This window comes from Pogoniulus pusillus, chromosome 17 (genome assembly GCF_015220805.1).
Source record: "Pogoniulus pusillus isolate bPogPus1 chromosome 17, bPogPus1.pri, whole genome shotgun sequence".
NCBI classification, from domain to species: domain Eukaryota; kingdom Metazoa; phylum Chordata; class Aves; order Piciformes; family Lybiidae; genus Pogoniulus; species Pogoniulus pusillus.
This window is the reverse complement of record NC_087280.1, coordinates 5,608,746-5,628,347: the sequence shown is the minus strand read 5'-3', so window position 1 is coordinate 5,628,347 and position 19,602 is coordinate 5,608,746. Positions and strand designations below refer to the sequence as shown.

The 19,602-nt window shown below is 40.8% G+C and overlaps 2 protein-coding genes across 3 annotated transcripts; one reads left to right on the top strand and one right to left on the bottom strand.

The window, feature by feature from the left end:
* The first annotated feature begins 382 nt into the window (after nucleotides 1-382).
* Nucleotides 383-17,748, top strand: LACTB (lactamase beta). Of its 2 annotated transcripts, XM_064157386.1 has the most exons (7): nucleotides 383-498; nucleotides 669-865; nucleotides 4,720-4,786; nucleotides 6,283-6,473; nucleotides 6,826-7,162; nucleotides 8,721-8,886; nucleotides 10,990-17,748. In XM_064157386.1, the coding sequence occupies exons 2-7, from the start codon at nucleotides 854-856 to the stop codon at nucleotides 11,519-11,521; spliced, it is 1,305 nt and encodes a 434-aa protein (XP_064013456.1). In that variant the 5' UTR covers nucleotides 383-498; nucleotides 669-853; the 3' UTR covers nucleotides 11,522-17,748. The 2 variants fall into 2 exon arrangements, with proteins under 2 accessions (XP_064013456.1, XP_064013455.1); XM_064157385.1 differs by lacking the exons at nucleotides 383-498; nucleotides 669-865 and adding an exon at nucleotides 3,654-3,911.
* LOC135182869 (small ribosomal subunit protein eS27-like) lies at nucleotides 14,225-19,298 on the bottom strand. The gene is made up of 4 exons (XM_064157387.1): nucleotides 19,244-19,298; nucleotides 18,491-18,599; nucleotides 16,340-16,450; nucleotides 14,225-15,269 (listed from the first exon to the last, which is right to left on the bottom strand). Exons 2-4 carry the CDS (start codon nucleotides 18,507-18,509, stop codon nucleotides 15,241-15,243), a joined length of 159 nt encoding a protein of 52 aa, XP_064013457.1. The 5' UTR covers nucleotides 18,510-18,599; nucleotides 19,244-19,298; the 3' UTR covers nucleotides 14,225-15,240.
* Between the last annotated feature and the right edge of the window lie 304 nt (nucleotides 19,299-19,602).

Below are 19,602 nucleotides of genomic sequence, written 5' to 3'. Positions count from 1 at the left end.
GTACATCCACTGTAACCATGCAGGTGTTACCTTATTTGATAAACAGATAATAATACTCTTGAGAACTGCTGCACTGACCAAGACCGAGCAGACAATGTACGTGGGCTGAAGAATCTGTATTAACAACTCAGTTCAGTAAGACTGTGATAGCCAAGAGATTTCCGAAACTGCAGTGGAACCACCCCTTTTGCGAACAGCTGGTTAAACTGATAAGGTTTTGTAGTGCCCTCTGCTGTACGAATGCTTCAAGCCAGAGAGGAATAAAAATCCTCTCGGCTCTCTACTGAAATCGTTTCTGAAAAGAGAATGAAAGCAGAACTTGGTATCAGTCTGCATCTAAGATTCCCTTTATTTGTCTTCTTACCAGATTCAGAAAGTTTGTGTGTTTAAAACATCGTTCTTACAACTGAGAGTAGAAACATCAGGTGTGATCAAGGGAATCATTCCTTTGTGCGTGTTTTGCCAGCATCGGTTTCCTCTCCGTGGATACAAACATAGGTAATATTTTCAGTTAATGTTTTCCTATTTTTCTTAATTTTATCTAGCACAAATATAAATTACAGTCCTTTTTGCCAGTTTTAGCTTTTGTCTGTTAATTATTTTCTGTTGCACTCAACATATTTAGATGAGAAATAATTGCAAAAGTTATGGATTTTAATTTTTCACAGTTGGAATAAATGGAACATTTAGTTGTTTCACAAGAAGTCCAAACAAAGAAAACAAAGGAGTTTCCTTACACTGCTACTTCCTACATTTTCATCCTACAAACTCAGCCTGAAAGCCTCAGTGTGGATCTGACAGAATTAAAGAGCAGAGCTGGGCTTGTAATTTCAGATCTGACCAGCCCCTTATCATGGGAATACAAGTAAGTGTGGCTTGTTTTCTGTCATTCAAACGTTGGATGTTGGTTGTTAGAAACATTGTCCATCTTTTCAATTTCAATGGAAATTTTAAATCTAAGGGCATGTCACTAGAATTTTGCTGCATCAGAGAGATAGAAATGCAAATGAGATTGTCATAGCAAAAATACTGAGATCAAAGTCCAGATCAAAAAGCAAGAGTTTCCATAATACTATCTGCTTAACATTGCTGAGACATCAGGATCCATAAAAGCTTTTGCAGAAATGGAGGAGGGACAGAAGTGATGAAATTGTTTTTAAAGTGCCTGTAGGTTTTTTGTTTTAAGGAGTCTTGTTTTAAGGAATCCTTATGGAGCCTCATGATCTGCAAATACCTGATGTTTCCACATACTGCTTGCCATCAGCAGTAGAATGAGCATATGACACCTGATGGTGGACTACACCACTGTAAAAGCTACTGCCCAGCCTGGTGGTGGTCTTCAGTTCACATGGTAACAATGGTCTGAAAAAGCCAGTGAACACAGTGGCATACAAGAGGAAGATCCATAAGCACTTTGTTTTAAGGTGTCATGTTATTGCGTCTTTGTGTTTATCTTACGTAAAGGCTTAGCCTTTAAGGATTCCCGATGGTGAGACGCTAATGCTGGCTTGTGCTGAGGAGACTGGGCACAGCCCTGCTTTGCTGAGAAACTCATTGTGTCAAGCCAGTCTTATCTCTTCACCTAGGCTTTTCAAATTCGATATGTACAACTTGGCAAAGAGGCAGAGTAGAGGAAAAATCAGCTGGTTTAGTGCTAAACCATGTGGAGTTTTTCCACCATGCCAAAGGGATCTCCAGATGGACTTTTCTGTCTGTGTTACATAAAGAAGGATTACAGCTGGGAGTCTGTGCCTATCCTTCTAAGTGACTGTTGGAAGCAAAGAAAAACACTGGGGATTTTTGTCAAATTTAGAATTGGATTAGCACACTGCTTAATAATTTTCTATTGCTATCAGTGGGGGTAGAAAATTCTCAAAACATAAACCTGATATCTCAACTCAAAGTTAACCAAACCATCAGCTTAAAGCAAGATACAACAGATAGCAGCAGGCCATGCTGTGCTACTTGTAATTAGTCAGAGGAATGGCAAAATACATTTCTGGTGTACCCCTATTGAAAAGCGTGATGCTACAGAGTGTTCCTACTGAGGAGGTTAATGTAAGAATGCAGAGAATCCTGCTGCAAAATGCTTCCAGAGGCAGTTTAACACAGTGAAAATGAGTTATGAGAAAGTAAATACCACATCTTGTACCAGTTGGGTATGAAGTTGTACTGTGATAAGCAATGGACTTTTATTGAGATAACACTAATGAGAAATAAATGCCTACAGTAAGAAGTGTAGCATCTGGTCTGCATTTGACTTCATGCATGAAAGCCATTTGGCCTGACTTCCTACCAAATTCTGCAGTTTTTGAGATTATTAGACGTGAAAGCTATTGAACTCCCCAAGTTAGCATCTCACAATATTTTCCTAGCAGAGCATATGTGCAGTTCTATAGGTACAGACTCTCCTCTTATCACGTCACTTTGATCTCGCTAGCTTTGTGCTAGGTAGAAGGTTTGGAGACAATTTAAAGACAGAGTACATCTCTCTATAGTCTGCCTGAAGAGAGCAACTACATGGAAAACTTAGTTCTATGAGCAGTTGCTGTGCCATCAGGGTTGGAACTTGACTCTAAAAGTAGTGTTGGAACTTTAAGTGTTTCTCAGTCAGTCCTCATTAATTTGCATCAAATGTGTTCATCTTGCAGTTAGAAGGATTTCTCTTGGTGTTAGGTGAGCTTGCCCTGATTTGCTTGTGCTTGGCCTACATTTAGCAGCAGACTTTTTCCTTTGATCTTGCAATGATTGCTATGGAGTGTCGCGTTAAGATTGGAAGTTATGTCTTAGCTTCAAATATCTCTCTGCGTCTGTCTCTTACTCGCCAGTGCAATGGAAGCGTTGGCTGAAACCAGCGGTGAATGCTCTATGGTGCTGGCCGGAGTTCTACACCCGCTTCCCTCGGGGAAGAGGCAGGCGTGTGCTGAGCGCTAGGGAGCTGGCGTGGGCTCCAGCTACCGGACAGAGAGGAATTGTGCATTTTTTTGGTTGTTGTTGGTGGTGGTTGTTTTGGTTTTTTTTTTTCGTTTTTTTAAGGATTCAGGGTTTTGGAGTGAGGCATAAGGATTTCACTCATGTTGCCAAATGCTGTCTGTAACTGCATTTAAACACGCAGGTGGCTTTCGTTGCTTAAATAAGCCATGTGTAAATCGCTATCACTCCAACTAGACCAGACGCCAGAAGCCCGGGCGGCTTTCAGCCGGACCCGCCGTCTGGGAGTGGGGTACGGCCCCGGCGGGCGGCTCGTCAGACGGAGCCCGTTCTTTGCCTGCCGTTAACCCGCTCTGCGGAACACTGAGTTGCGCTGGCCTGCTGGCCTCCTCGCTACCGCTTGCCGCTCGCTTCCCGGCAGCCTCCCGGGCCCAACAGGCAGTGAGGTCTCGCCGGCGGCGGGAGAGAGAAAGGCCTTGCAGTGCGCCGGGGGGCGCAACCTGTGCGCACTGCTTGGCCCTACGTGTCCCTGCGCGCCGCTGACCGCGCCGCAGCCGTGCTTGCCGCCTCTGCTTTAGCTCTGGCCCCGCCGCCACCAGCATGAGGCGGGAGCCGGTGTCGGCTCGATGCGCTCGGAGCTCGGCTGAGCGAGCGCTCGGGAGCGGCTGGGGCTGCCTGCGGGGCAGGGGGGGGCGGCAGAGGGGGGCGGGCGCGGCGTAGCCATGTACGGGCTGGCGCGAGCGCTGCGGCGGGCCGCGGGCCCCGGGCGGCTGTGGGCGCCCCGGCGCGGGGGCGGCTGTGCTGGGACGCGGCCCTGGGGCTGGGGGCTGGCGCTGGGGCTTGCCCTAGGAGTGAAGGTGCCAGCGTCGGTAGGCTGCGAAGCTGAGGACGGGCAGGAGGCGGAGGCGAATTCGCTGCCGCCGCCTCGGGACTTCGGTGCGGCCATCGAGAGGAGCAGGGACCTCCTTCGGAGAATTAAGGTACTGAGAGAGAGAGGCCGGAGGGGAGCCGGGGTCTTGGCCGGTGTCCTGTGCAGCGGGAGCCGGCCCTCGCCCGGATGAGGGAAGCAGGCCTGTGTCTGTTACCGCGGACACCGCCATCGCTGCGAGAGATTTCGGGAGAGGAGGGCAGTGCTCCTCCGGGCCGGTGAGGAGTCGCTCCCTCACGCAGCTTCTCTGGCGGCACTCGAGTTCCCGCCCAGCCGTCCCAGCTGAATTGCTGCGTGTGCCGGCAAGAGCCTGAGCAGTGGTTCACTGTATGTCATCTTGGTGTCAGTGCTTGGGGCACCTGGGCCAGGCAGAGCCTCGATTGGGGAGCTGGAGGCAGTAGAGTGCAGGAGCGGGCGTCTGAGAATACGGAAAGGCCTTGCAGGCTGTAGGGAGGAGAGAGGCAGAGGAAAGGGGGAGATGTTTAAAAAGCCTCTTGGAGTTACTGCCAGAATCTGACTGGAATTCAGCTTGCTAACACATGATGCTGTTTGTATCTTGCTTACTAACTCTGTAGTGTTTTGTTTTCATTCAGCTTTTCTTGCATGTTGTGAGCACTATTTTAATTGAATTATTAAATGTTATTGTTGTTAAATACATTTTCCCAGTAGCAGGATTAAAATGTCAGCTTTGAAAAAGCAGTTTATGCCAGTTCAGTCCAACTAATATTTAACAGAATTTCAGCTATAATATGACAGTAATATGCAAGTGTATTTGTAGGGCAGCTTTTGCGTTTTTAGCACATTGGTACTTTTTAACTGTGAAGATCATTCGTAATGTATTTTGTCTGTTTTTTTGACAGGATGAAGCAGGAATCCCAGGTATACTGGTTGGAGTTTCTGTAGATGGAAAGGAGGTCTGGTTAGAAGGTTAGTGCTTGGAGCAGTAGTTATGTGTGCTGTTGGGAAGTGATGAACAATTCAGTCACACTGATTAGGCTGGGATTTCATCCACTTGATGTCCTATCAAGTGGATGAAACAAGTGGCCAGAAACAAGTGTCTAGAGAGTATAAAAAGATACTTCCCTTTTTCCAAGAATTGATAACTCATTAACTTTTTGAATGGGCTAGTATCTCTCAACAGACGTGTAAGAGCTTTCCTTCCATTAATTTGTCAAATTGGTCCTTGCATACTTATACTGTAGACAAGGATCTACACAGTGGTCTTGTAGCTTTATATATAGGTGGTAACAAACTTCTCTGCACAGAAACTTACTTAACAAGTGAAGTAATAAGGGCTTGCATTTGGTGATGTGCCTCCCATTTTTGGCTAAGGTGTGGGTTTTTACTGGGAAGATATGGAGGTTTAACAAATATCTTCCTTCCAAATGTTGGAAGTGATTTTTCTGGTTGCACAGTTTAGTTTTAAATAGAGTTTGTTAGTACTGCTTGTATCATGTAGGCCTTTAAAAAACAAACCAAACAAACAGAAACCAAAAAAACCCCACCAAACTGTACTTGTTTTTAGAAACATTTTAGTAATGCCTTTGGACAACTGAAGTGGTAGTAGCAAATGGCAACATACTTAATTGAAGTATTATAGAACTGGAAACAAGTGTTTGTAAGTAAACTAGTTACTGACTTCTGACAATCTGTCATTGCGTTAACTTTTTTATATATGTATAAAGCTGATTATAGGTTTCCATTTCATTTTTCATTTTCGTCATGACACAAGTGACTTGGAGAGTCTCTGGTACCTTTTGTGGTGTGGCCTCCTAAGAAGATTGTGTTAGTCACAGATTTTTCTCAAATCTGATTGTGCTTTCTGGTCTCACATTGCCTAGCAATGAATTTAAGTAGAGTTTTTTGTAAGACTTCTTCGGACTCCATGCTGGAAGGTGCTTGAGAGAACTAGTGCCAGGGTTGTGATTTGTCACTAGAACTGGCAGGACAACTATAGGTGGGAGTGTAAGATGTGACAGAACTTGCTGTACCCTGCTGCACGTGCATACAGACAACAACACAGCCTCGAGTAAGGCAGCTGGGAGGTGGGTAACGTTGCTCTAGCAGACTCTGGGCTCATTTTGTTATCCTTTCTCCCTCATGGCAGGGAAAAGATAGAAACGTGTAAGTTGCCTGTCTTCTGCAATGATGGTACTAAACTTGCGTTCTTGGTAGACTGTTGGTCAGTTATTTCACAGTCTAGATTTTGGTCTCATAAATTTTTCTACACTGAATATTTTACCTCAGGAGTGTAAATTTATCATTAGTTTTGCTTTGTAGTCTTAATCAGTCCAATGCTTCATGCCTGATTTTAGCTAGATGAAAAACATTTTAAGGAGACAGTAAATCTAATTAATTGCAAATAATTATCTCGGCACATGTGTGTGCAAAATATTTACTGTGGTATTTTTATTTTCTTAAAGGTTTAGGTTATGCTGATGTAGAGAACCGTGTGGTATGTAAGCCAGAGACGATAATGCGAATTGCTAGTATTAGCAAGTGTCTTACAATGATGGCTGTTGCTAAATTATGGGAAGAGGGGAAATTGGATTTAGATGCTCCAGTGCAGAAGTACGTCCCAGAATTTCCAGAAAAAGTCTACGAGGGTGAAAAGGTACGTAACTCTTTACTGGGAACAGTTTTCTTCATTTCTATTCCAGTCATTCCACGGCCACGTGTGTACAGGTGCCTGTTATCTGGACCTGTTTCTGTAAAACACCCAGAACCATTTAGATGGATACTGATGTTTGCTGCTTGAAACAGCAACACTGGGAATTTGGATCTTCAGTTTTATATCAAGTGTGTACCGTGTATGTACATGTGTATGTATTTTAACTGGATTTAATACATGAGATCTAAAAGGTCTCACATCTTTGTCTGTTTCTTGGCATACTGAATTTTACTTTCCTGGTGATTAGTGTGTCAATGAAGACAGCTCACATTTAAATACTGTCCTGCCTTCCTAGGTCACCATTACTACAAGGCTGTTAGTTTCACACTTGAGTGGAATCCGACACTATGAAAAAGATGTTACGAAAGTAAAGGAAGAAAAGGAGAAGGCAAACAAGGCCCTAAAATGGTGTCAGGATAAAGAACAAAAAGAAACAGAAGGCAAGGGGATTGAAAAGACTGATTTTGTCAAATTGAGGAAAGAACATGAAGGTGAGGTAAAAAGCCGAAATTCGAAACCTGGCAGAAGAGACAAGGAATTTGAGCAAGAGGAGTATTACTTGAAGGAAAAATTTGAAAGTGTGATTGAGTCACTGAAGATATTTAAAAATGATCCTTTATTCTTTAAACCAGGTGAGTTTCTGTGCTCTTCTGGTGTAATCTTTGTTTCAAATTGTTTTACTTGGGGTGAGAATAGTGGAGTACAGTAAAAAGTGTTTGTGTGAGGTTTATGTTTTCTTCTTCCTGTTTTTTTTCGCTTTCCCTCTTTCTTTTTTTACTTCTGTCCCATTAAAAGGTCAATGGAGAACTATTTGGACTGTGCTGTGCAAACCATCTGGTCATGCCACTGTCTTTAAGCCAACTTCACTTTTTGAAAACTGATCAGAGTTTTATTACTTACATTTTCAATGTACTGACTTGAAAAATTATGCTCATGTAGTTACTTCCTAATGGTGTATCTACACCATAATTCCACAGATTCAAAATGTGAGGTAGGCAAGATTTAAAATGTAATACAAAGAGTCCCGGTTAATGCAGGGGAGAAGAGAAAGGGGGAGACTTGAAGTAGAAATAAAACTTTTCTCCCAGTTACTGAACTTATAAATGATAATGCACATTGTAATTTTGGTAACAAATTTGTATCTGCAAAGTGTTTCATAAAGAGATACCACATTGCAGCTTCTGTGCCTCTGGGCCCTCTAGATAGGAACCAAAAGATCAAAAAGTAGTGAGACACTAAACCAGAGGTAAAAATTTCTGGTGGAGACCATAGAATTTTTGAGGCTATTTATTGTTGGAATTATTTTAAGGTAATTCTAGAAAAGACTTTAAGAAACTTCAGGTATAAGTTTTAAATGAGTTCAGGTTAACAGGCAAGTGATATGCATTGCAGATAAAGGGTAAATACTCTGCATTTCAGGGGAGAGAGATGAGAAGTAGGGGGGAGAAGTTAACCATTCACCGACTTGAAGAATTCTAGAAACGGTTTCAAAAGATTTGTCTTGACTGCAGGCAGTTCACCAGTTGTTGGATATGTAGGTGTTTCATATAAGGCATTAGGGAAAGGGGCTTGAAAAGAAACATTGCTTTGTAAATAAATAGCCTTAAATAATAAATAATATGCGTGTTAGTCTTCATATAATCTGTCAGGATATTGTAGAACTAGAAATACTATGATGAAAGTGACCAAGCCTTTTGAAAACCCTGAGGGAGTATTGCCCTTGTCTATAAACAAGCTGCCTGCCCTAGCCTATAAACACAAAAACAAGTCACAGTAGGCAAGTTTCTTTTAAGTGATTTTTATGGTTGGCTTCAACTTTACAAATGCAGACATCCTTGTTAGAACTGGTAAGGTAAATCTTGTGGAAAGGATGTTAAATGTCAGTCTTTACATCTTAGCCTGAAACCTGGCTGTACGTGCACTTTCCTGATTTTTATTCTTTTTTCACTGTTCAGAGCTACCTGCACATAGCAAGCACCTGTGTCTGCTACAGTACAGAAACTCCTGGGGTCCAGCATCATAGGCTTATGGTTCAAGTTGTAGTGAAATGGAGTCAGAAGAAGAGTCTTTGAATTGATTATTCGTTGCTACATCCTGTTTTACTTGCATGTGTGATGACTTAGATTTTATCCTTCAGGTTTCATTTAAGCATCATGCAGCTAACTTTTGTTCCCCTTGTGTTTCTTCAAGGTAGTCAGTTCTTGTATTCAACATATGGCTTTACTCTCTTAAGTGCTGTTGTGGAGAGAGTTTCTGGACAAAAATTTGCAGATTACATGCTAAAAATGTTTCGTGATTTGGATATGCAGTCAACTGTACTGGATGACAACGAAGCAATGATATATAACAGAGCCCGGTAAACAAGAGTGATTTTCTTCCCCCTCTCCCCTTAATTGTTCCTTCTAATCTCTATTAAGCCAACTAAATTAAGAATGTGATTTTTTTTTTCCCTCAGATTTTTGATTGAAGTGGCTTTTGTTATTTCAAAGTCAGTCATGTAATTGGCTTTATGTCCACATTATAGTTATCAGCATATGAAATTACAGAACAGGAAATAAGCATTTCCTGTTATGAGAATATATATGGGGGGGGAGTAGCAAGACTGACTTTGAAGTTTGCTTTTTTTTTGGGGGATGAAAATGAGCAGGTAAGTGTAAATAGAGTACAATAAAGAGTAATTAGGAGACAAATATTTACTCTGGTTTGCTTAATGTACCGATTTTATAAGAGTTCCATGAAAATCTTATACCATCACAGTAATATGTTTAATATATGAAAATTATGTTAGCAATTTTCACCAGAATAAAAATTCTCTTCAACACAGAACATCCTTTACCAATTGATTTCTCTTTGTTAAAAAAGCAAACAAACAAACCCCAAAGCAATAATGCAAGCCTCAGAACAATTTATGAACTGGATACTTCATTCCAATGTAGTGGATAAGGGTAGAGTTTTTTCTTTCTCTCCAATCATGTTTTACTGACTTATCTCTCTGGGCTTTGAAATTGATTAACTCACCTGTTAAATTTTGGTGTAGGAGAAGAATTCAAATTGATTCACAAAAAGCAGGTTATGGAAAAAGACTTGGATGCTAGGTGATGTTCTGATAAATTATCAAGCTTGTACAGTCAAGTTATTTTAAATATATATGTGCATGTATTAACATTCATAAACCAAAATATTGTAGGGATGCAAGAATTAGGAGAAATGCTGTTTTGAGGATCTTTTTGTGGGCTACTTCTTGTTAAGCAAATTTGAGATGCTAATGTGATGATTTTGCTTTCATGAATGGTGCCTCAAACCATTGATGTGTTGTGGTGTGATGTTTTGTTTATACTATGTTTTGATGACATGGACATGTTTAAAAATTCTTGTTCTAGACTTTTAAGAGGTACAAGTTAAGCATTTCGGCATCTCTGTAACAGGTTTCATTATGGTAATAGAAAGGTTATGTATAATCAAGTCACTAACAGAATTGGTGGTAGTTTTGGACCATTCATCTTTCTTGTGCTTTAGTCTCTGATTTTGCAGTTCTGTGGTTTTCTGAAGTTCCCTAAGCATTTTCCAGTGTAAGTGCAGACTAAATACTACTAGACAGCATTCACTGTTTCAAAGTAGGCTTCCTTTGCCCTCTTGCACTTATTTTTGTGCAATCTCTTTTCATAACTCTCCAAGCAGTGCATGGGCCTCTTGTGATCTAATGGCCAAAGGCTGAAATTCATCATATTATAGTTACTCACTATTCATTTTCCCGCATTGTACAAAACTAATCCAGTCATGGTTGGAATGTTATTTCAAAAGCCTATTTCAGTCTACTGTCTTGAGTTTGTTTCTGATGGTTCACTCTGTAGTTCTAGTTGGTAGTTTGTAATTTTCACTTTAACAGCAGTTTCTGCAAGACTGTTTTCATGCTGCTCATTGAGTAGTTCCAGAATATTTAGTACTTATTTGTTTTAGTATATGGCAGTTGTAATGGGACAGTGGGGGAAATCAATGATAAACAGAAGCTACTGTCTCAGAGCAGTCACTTAAGACTTCAAATGATAGTTCAGTTCAGTGTCTGATACTCATGAGATAGGTAGTTGTAGGATTCCTTTTTTTTCTGAAAACACTTTAAATATAGTATAGGGATTTACTTAAAATGCTGTGCTGGCTGATATACAGGTTCCTGTCACATATCTTGTTTCTATGCTGTCTTCACTCTTAGTATATCCTATAAATAGAAGGATTAGTACTTCGACTAAAACTAAGCTTCTAACCTAAGAATTCACCTTAATTTTTCATTATCTGCCTGAATTTCTTGTTGATTTTTCCACTAGAAATATATCAAAATGCATTTAAGAAAAACTCTTAGCCTTATGAAAACAAGATAATAAACACTCAGCTTGCTCATTTAAGGTAGGGCAGCTTAAAATAGTTGTGGATAGTATCTGACAAATTCAATTTTCTTGCATTCTAGATGTTATGTTTACAACAAAAAGGGACGTCTGGTAAATGCACCGTATGTGGACAACTCTTACAAGTGGGCTGGTGGTGGCTTTCTGTCGTCAGTAGGTGACCTTCTGAAATTTGGAAATGCCTTGTTGTACAGTTATCAAGCTGGACAATTTAAAAATGCTGACAGCAGACTTCTTCCTGGGTATCTCAAGCCAGACACAGTCGCAATGATGTGGACCCCAGTGCCAAAAACAGAAGTATCATGGGACAGGGATGGTAAATATGCAATGGCTTGGGCTGTAGTAGAGAAGAAACAACAGTGTGGCTGTTGCAGACAGCAGAGACACTATGCATCTCATACAGGTGGTGCAGTGGGGGCAAGCAGTGTCCTCCTGATTCTTCCGGAAGAGTTGGACTCTGAAGCTGTCGGTACTGGGCTAGTGGCACCACCTAGAGGAGTAATTGTCAGTATTATCTGTAATATGCAATCTGTTTCACTCAACAGCACTGCCTTAAAGATTGCAAGGGAATTTGATAAAGAAAAATGGGCATAATATATAGATTGAAAAAACAGAAATACATGTAAGTGAACTCGCTGTATTGAAACACAAAAACAAATGGAGAAGATGTAATTGGACATGGACATCACTAAAAATGTGTGAAGAAAATGCATCCAGAATACACTTAACTCCAAACTAGTGGTGCTAAACTTAATGTGTAACTAGAATTCATCTCTCAGGGAAGTTCCTAACTTAGAGAAAAGAAGAACGTAACTGTCAGATTCTCCTTCTGTAGCACCTGTGTAAATTGTCATTATATTAGTAGGGTTTTTTTCATTCAGTGAAGCACTTGACCAAGATTTTAAAAAAAAAAGCATGGATTCCTTGCACTGAGAAATACAAACCTTGAATGTTAAACTTTTGAGAAATTCCACATCTTGATCTGAGCACACAAAGACATTTTGTTACTTTCACAGCTCCAGTAGGCCAGAACTGTTCAGTATTACTTTGTAAAGAAAAAATATTTGCCTGGTGATTCTTAAATCTTCGCATAGTGCATTTATCATTTAAAGGCAGAAAGACCCAACAAATGCCAAACTTTCAAGCTACCTCCAGAATGCAGATGTATACCAGTACACTTTTGTCAGAGCCATGGATTAAGATTTAAAAAAGAATGAAGCTAAGGTGTAAGTAAAAATCTTTTTGTTATTTAGATGTTTTTTGTTCTACCTTTATGGGACACAGAGAGTGTGTGGAACTGGTAAAAGAAAGGTGTTATTTCCACAGGGAAATCTGCCTGAATAGCACATCATGGTTACCTGTCAAATGGCTTGTTGATCTTGAATGATACCCACACGAACTTTGGTAGCCAGAAATGGCACTGTAACATATACATACCTTTAGATAAAAGAATTAGGATCTCAGTTCAGAGAAATGTAAAGCCCTTTCTTGAAGCCACTACTGGAAGACTCATGGACTTTTGAGAGGCTTTTTAGAAAGCCATCTTTGGTTTTGGAAGCCTGCCTCAAGGAGGTACTTTTGCACAAGAGTGAACAAGAAATTATGACAAAGTTCAAAAGAAACATTTTCTGGTTCTCAAGTTTACTGCATGAATACAGTAGCACCTGAATATGGCAATTCTATATATTCTGTGATGGCATTAAAGAACTCTAGGATCTGTTTCATCCTACTTCCCCTGTAGTTACATTAATTGTCCTGCTGAGACAAAACAATGTATCCTTCAGGAAGGGTTGGAATACTTTTATCCCTATATGGTTTAGCAGCTCTGCTTCTCTGAATTTAAGAAGCAAGATGCCTTAGATAAAAAGCTCACAGAAGATAGCCTTACCTGCCTCTTGCCTAAGTTAATGCTTTTAGTGGTAACTTTATTGCTGTTACCTGCCCTGTGATAAAACAACATTATCTTGTAACATGTTTATAATGCTCTACATAATTATAATAATTTTTGTGCCTTAAAACAGTAAAAACTTACACCTAAATTATTTGCTTGCTTGGGTTTTCTGGTCCACTCACCCAATCTTCACTTTTTAATTCTTTCATAGTAGGTTGTCTCTATCTCAGGAAAATCAACTCAGTATGGACAACCGAGAGAACCTTTGAACAAACTCCTGTGGTCAGGCAATAAATATCTAGATCTCAACAGAAGTCTCTGATAGTGTTTGACAGTTCCAATAGACAAGTAGTGGAGGTGAGTGTCTTCTACAGGAGCAGTACTCTATTTTTTTTCTCAGTCTGCCTACTAGCTGGGTGAACATGCAGTAACAGAAGTCATGCCAATTTTAGACAGAGAATAAGACTAAGCAGTTCTGTTTTCATGTTGAAGAATAGATGAATAGGCCAAATTAAATGCTTTAAATACAGAAAAGCTAAAGCTTGCACCATTACTTTATGATTTATAGCATCATTTTCTTGTGTGATGTGTCCATCTTGCAAATGGTCTTTATTGTTTTTGAAAACCATTTTACGTACGTGTGAGGAAACTAGTTTTACTGACTGTTGTGTTTGGGTTTAGACAAAGATCCAAAATGTAGCAGGGTAGGTTTACTGTTATGCTTGTCTGCATATGATAAGCACTAACAGGTGTAAATATCTGGCATGTGTATGAAAAGTCAGTAATGGTAACTAAGGCATTTCTAACACCAAGATATTAAAGACAATGTTTAGCTACCAACATTTTGCATGCCATTTTCAGTGTAAATACAGTATAAGTACTGTATGTCCTGAACCTTAAAGCTTGTAAAAAAAATCTTTACTGTCAGCTGTACCAGATTGGAGATGCTCTGATGTCTGCATTTCATCTTCCTGTACCTAGAACAAAACTGATCACTCACTTTCTCTGATTTGGAATGTACTTACTTATTCATGTGTTCTTATCTTCTGTGGTAGAGGAAGAAAAGACAGAGATACAAGAGACTAGGAACTAATCTGGCCTTAGCATATGCATTCAGCTCACAAGTGAATTAGTGTTACTACTTAATATTTGTTCTGAAGCCAAGTATTTGATGGACGGGCATTAAGTGTAGGAAACGATCAGCTTTCCTAATAAACTTGCTCTTAAAATAACTTCTGTTATGATAATACAGTATGGCACTGACACAAAACTCTACTTTTTAGTTCTAAAAAGGCACATATAATGAAGTGATGCATCTATGTCTTTATCCTACCCCTACTTTTTACATCTGATAATTGTAAGTGCTCACCAAATGAACTGAAATAAAACTTAACTCACAAATGCAGTGAATTCTAAGATTAGGTTTTATTTTTCTTTATTGATGAGAAACACACATTTTAAAAGTCATGAAAAGAACTCAGGTTAAATAGGAACTCGCAACAATAACTGGCCCAGCAAGACAGCTCATACTTTGAAAGACACATTGGTATACAACTTGAGATACAATTTAGTAAATTAGTAGACTTCTAATGTTTTCCCTTAGTTTAAACCCCCCCACTTTTTAACAGTCATTCAGAAAGGGATGGCTTAAAAAAAAATCCAAACTCTTTCTTCAGTAAAAGAGGTAATTATTTAATGTGAAAATATGCATGGCTCTGCTGTTCAAGTTTTGGTAATGACTGGACACCATTCACAGCTGTTAGTGTAGTTTGGTGCCTTCCCGTTGCTTATACTGTATGCATTCTCTATAGTGAACACTTTAAGTATTTTGCAAGACTCCCTGCTTGTTTTGTTTTGTTTTCTACAGAAATATCAGTACAGAATACCAAATACAGTTTTGAGGCCAGATTAGGGGAAAGTAAAATTCATGCATTCCAGAAAAACAGCTGAACATAAGTGAGTAACTTTATATTTTTATTTATCAGTACATTGCTCAACATGATAATGGGACTAAAGCAATGCTGAAAGCAAATGAGCCATTGAAAATCCATCTAGCATTTGCAGCCCTTGCAAATTAGGGCTGCTGCAATAACAAAGCATACAAACTGCTTTCTTACAGCAGTTTCTGGCACCCTCTTCATCTTATCTACTGTAGCTGATGCTTAATGGGAAGTATGTAGGAAGTTCCAAGGTTTTTATATTAAATGACACCAGCCAATGAGCAATACACTGTTTAGAAGCTGGCTGCAAAATTGCAGGAGAAACTTGCACTTCAGATCTTTTACTGAAAGAGAGATTCCAGCTCATTAGTCACCAGAAGCATGTAATTTTTACAAAATAAGTTGTAATTACATTGTTGTATTGAGGCATTTTTAAACTAAGGCTTTCAGGAATTCAGAACCAAAATCACATGCTGAAGTGTTCAGTGTTGCTTTCTTCTAAATGAACAACCTATAAAGAAATCACATAAGTATCAGTAGTTCTGAAATTATTAAACTGCCTTGGAAAATTGCCTACCCAACTGGAATAGAAAAACTGATGCAGAAAAAATTGAAATTTCATGTCCTACAAGGACCGAAGATTTAACACTTTAGGTCTTCTCTCACCCAACCAAAGGCATGGCTGTCAAATAAATAAGACTAAACTAAGGCTAAGGTATACTACATTTTTTTCTGCTAGCTGCCTTTTAAAATGTCCATCTACTGCTCCACCTCCTTAGTGATAGAAACCCCAAAGTGAAGGAGCTGCTAGGAGCACGAGTACCTTTTCAACTGTTCAAGAGCCTTATTTAATGTATTCTGTCCTCATATAACCTCTACCTGTATAACAGCAATTCAGATATGCACTACTGTATGTCACTGGTAGACACAGTTATCATTTGTCCTTTAAATGAAACACAAAATCTGCATTTGTTTCATTTTTTGTGTTTCCAGTGTTTTTCCAAGATACTGGGGTTAAACCTGTTTTATTTGTTTCATTTTAAGTTTTTCCAAGATAACTGGTGTTACACCAGTTAGCTGTATATCACTATTAGTGGTTAGCTGTTCCCTTAGAATTTATAGGAAGCAAATAAGTAATGTGGGCCAGGAAACTGCCTTTCAGTACTGCTGTTCATAATTAAACAGGCAAGCCACCACTGACTAGCAGTGGCACAGAATTCCTTCAGCCTAGAAGTACATTACTCCTTTAATGGTGCTTTTCAATGATCATACTTAGCTCAGTTCAGTAGTCAATATTTATTAGACTAAAGAAAATGACAAAAACTACCTAAAATCAAGTAGTTTTGGTTACCCAACAGCTGCTTATCTGGCTGGCATATCCATACAGCCATTTAAAAGGAAGAATCTGAAGAAAAAAATTGCAATTACTGGCCCATTAATAATGCTTTCCCTAACCAGCTCTAAGCAATTTACAAAATAAATGTTCCAATAGCAGTTTTCAAAATCAAAGGTAAAATATTTGCAGGCTATGAATACCTAAATGTGTTTAGAGTATTTAGGCTGGTAAACATTGTCCCTTACCTTCTGTGAGCCTGGCTTTCCCCCCAGTAGGCTGACACAGGATAGTCGAGCACCCCACACACAGAACTACTGTCTGAGCATGACTGAACACTGTAGTGATCTTGTAGCATCCTGAAAAACAGCATTATTAAACTCTCTTGAGTATCTCTAGCATGATTATCTTATTGTATGTGTGATTGAATAGGATACTCTAAATACACTTGTGCAGAAACGGCCATGTGCTTCGTTACAGAGCTTACCAAGTAAAAGAAAGCAAAGCACTGTTACTGTGGACTGAACTACTTGCTTTTATTAACATGCATAGGAAAGCAAGTTAGTTAACTGAAACCTTTACGGCTTCCCGCATGCAAAGTTCACACGATTGGATGGCTGACAGGTCCTCATTTGCCTGTAGTGCATGTCCTGCAAAAAAAACAGTCGAGGGGTTCTAGACTCACCTTCTCGGAAGAACCCATCTAGTTAGACAAATATTTAACTTGTAATAGTAGAACACTGCTGTGGAGAAAGTCTGGCAGCTGTGAATATAAACACCGCTGTTCACATCCTTGTTTGCTTTCTGATTAATAATTAGTACACGTAAGGCATGTGACTGCTTGCATTCTACACTGCTAGCATCATGTTTAAAGGAGAAGACTTGCACAGAGTAACTTAACGAATTTCAAATGCAAGAACAGGCACCAGCAAAACTTTGTCTGCAACTTCTGTGTCACTTAAAAGGATGAAATCACTCACAGATGGCTAAGGTGAATTTTCACTGCTTTGTTTCCCTCAGAAGTATTTTTAATTAGCCAAGAGAAATTTTTGAAAGAGAAAACTTGAAAAGGATTTAATCTAGATGTGAATATGGAAAGTAGACAAAGATGATCATAGATTCTATTTTCAGTGTGTATGAACCAAAAAAGACATAATATATGTTATGAGGAAAATCATCAGAAAATCATCAGATAAGAGAACTGGTTGGTCAAGAGAACTACTAGACAGAATAACAGATTTCTGCTTTGTTTAAAGCACAAATAGTAACTGCACAAATCTTTGTTTGAAAAAAAAAACAACCCTGCTAACACATGAAATTTAAACACAGTAAATGTTATTTTCCCTCCATGAACTTGCACCACGATGAATCTTTTAACTCTGGATTTTGCAGGGAAGGGAAATGAGCCCAGTCAATTTCTGTAACTAGACAGCAGTTCCAACAATACTTGAATGCATAAAGCACACTGATACTTTCAGTGTCTCCTGCTTAGGACTCTGTCATTAGTGCAGCTTTGCTCTATAGGTCCCTCAAACTTACTCCACACTAATGCAGATAACCAATGCCTTATGGGTGTCTGTTGACCTTAATTGTGTCCTACTATATGCATGTACTCTGGTTTGAAGAAAGTTGAAAAAATAAAAATCAGTGGCTTACACTTCAACCATGTATTTTTTAGTACTAACCACAGATGACTGTCAAACAGTTTTACTTAATTTACTTCACTTTTAGATGGACAACATCTCAGAGCTTCTCAGAAATCTAACCTTTTAAGAAAGAATAAGAAAAGAAAGTCTGAAGCAGCACTTCCCTTGCTTCTAGTCAGGATGTTCACTGTTAAAAGTAAGTCTATGTCTTTTCTTACTGCTGTAATATTTATATGCTGTGGCAGTTTGTAAGAGTTAAGTTACCATATTTGACAGTTTCTGTGCCTCCATATGGCAGTGGCTGTGCTGATCAGAGCAGCTGTTTTGCTCTCAGGTACATCATGCTTCCCTGTGCTAGAAATTGCTGTAGTTTAGTTTATGAAAGAGAAGGTGGTTATACAGGTGTTTCTGAGCTGAAGTAAAGGAAGTTTGTTAAAAGCAGACACAGGCAATACCTTAAATGTAGCCCTACTTGACAGGATTTCCTAAGTGAGAAAAAAACCACCAAAAGAGCCCTCATGCCAGACTTCCAGAAGAGAAAGTAAAACGCTGCTTGTTTAACTTACCTTTGGAAAAAAGTTGAAAACACTTTTATTGTTTAAAAAAAGCAAAGCAATATACAAACCTCTTCCCCCACCCTCCCCTACAGAACAAATAACATTTAGGTTAAAAATCAGACCTTCTATGAGGATCAATTAAATGCGAAATTAGTTTGCTCCCTTCTTTAAGAAAGAGACATTTCTTTCTATTTACCTGGACATTTTACATCCATGAAGTAAGAGTTTGGGCTCTGCACAAGCCGTTTCTTCTTGTGTTTTCTCTTCTCGTCCTCCAGGGAGGGGTGCAGTAGATCCTTGGCGAGCTGGGGAGGACAAGAGGGAGAAAAGGCACCGCATGTGACGCACTGCTCAGGCCGGCCGGGTGGCGTGAAGCCGCCTGCGGCCGGCTCCTGAGCACGGTCGCGGCCCCTACAGCCAACCTCCCTGGCAGGGCTGAGGGTGGCGGGAACGGCAGGACGCCGGCGGGATAGGCGGGTTACTGGCGTGTGCCGGCGAGGCGGGCGCGTTGTCCCCGCTCCCCCCACTAGCGGCAGGCGATACCAGGACGGCTCTCGTCCGGCGGAGCCCCCGCGCCCCGTCCCGAGCAGGCCCGAGGGCAAGTGCCGGGCGGGAGTGGATTGCCAGGGCCGGTCCTTCGGCCGCTGCGGCGGTGCGTAGCCCGCGGCGAACAACTCACAGGCATGCCTGGTCCGCGCTCGCCGCTCTGCGCCTGGCCGCCCTCTGCCCGCCGCTGCGCCGCCCCTTCCCGCACGCTTCCGGCGGTGCGCAGCCCGAGCTGCCTGCCGGGGCTCCGCGGACGCTGGGCTGTGCCTGGGGCAGCCGGGCGTGGCTGGCCGGGGCGGGCTGCCGAGGATGCAGCGAGAGCGGTTTTGGCACGGGGACGTTGTGCGTGGTGCTTGCGGGCATGCCAGCGTGTATTGCCCCGCGCGGAACTTGGCTGGTGTACCTGTAACCCATGAGACAGGCGGTGCGGAGAGCGTGTGCCCGCTTCTGTCCGAGCCACGGCACCCTGCCTGCCGCTTCGCCGTAGGCGAAACGTGCTTCCAGGGAAAAGCAGTTGACAGCTTTTGTAATGGCCACCGGCGTGGTTACGAAAGGACAGTGGCACAGTGCTTTCCCACTGGCGTTCAGAAACAGAGAAAGCGGTGTCTGGATGCGACTACAGTTCTCACAAAAATCTGCTCATTTTCCCCTCGAATAGATAATACATGCCACATGTATTTTCAGGTAAGAAATGGAATCTGGAAGTCCCATCTACTGTTATATTAGATACCGACTAAATTACCACCCGTGTCATACACGTTG

What these genes read in the sequence shown, in the direction of transcription:
- LACTB (XM_064157385.1), top strand. Translation starts at nt 3,654, where the DNA reads ATGTACGGGCTGGCGCGAGCGCTGCGGCGGGCCGCGGGCCCCGGGCGG. An exon ending in AAAGGAGGTCTGGTTAGAAG is followed by an intron (nt 4,787 to 6,282) that starts GTTAGTGCTTGG and finishes ATTTTCTTAAAG; the next exon opens with GTTTAGGTTATGCTGATGTA. An exon ending in ATGATATATAACAGAGCCCG is followed by an intron (nt 8,887 to 10,989) that starts GTAAACAAGAGT and finishes CTTGCATTCTAG; the next exon opens with ATGTTATGTTTACAACAAAA.
- LOC135182869 (XM_064157387.1), bottom strand. An exon ending in GAAAGCCAGGCTCACAGAAG is followed by an intron (nt 15,270 to 16,339) that starts GTAAGGGACAAT and finishes ATTTCTTTATAG; the next exon opens with GTTGTTCATTTAGAAGAAAG.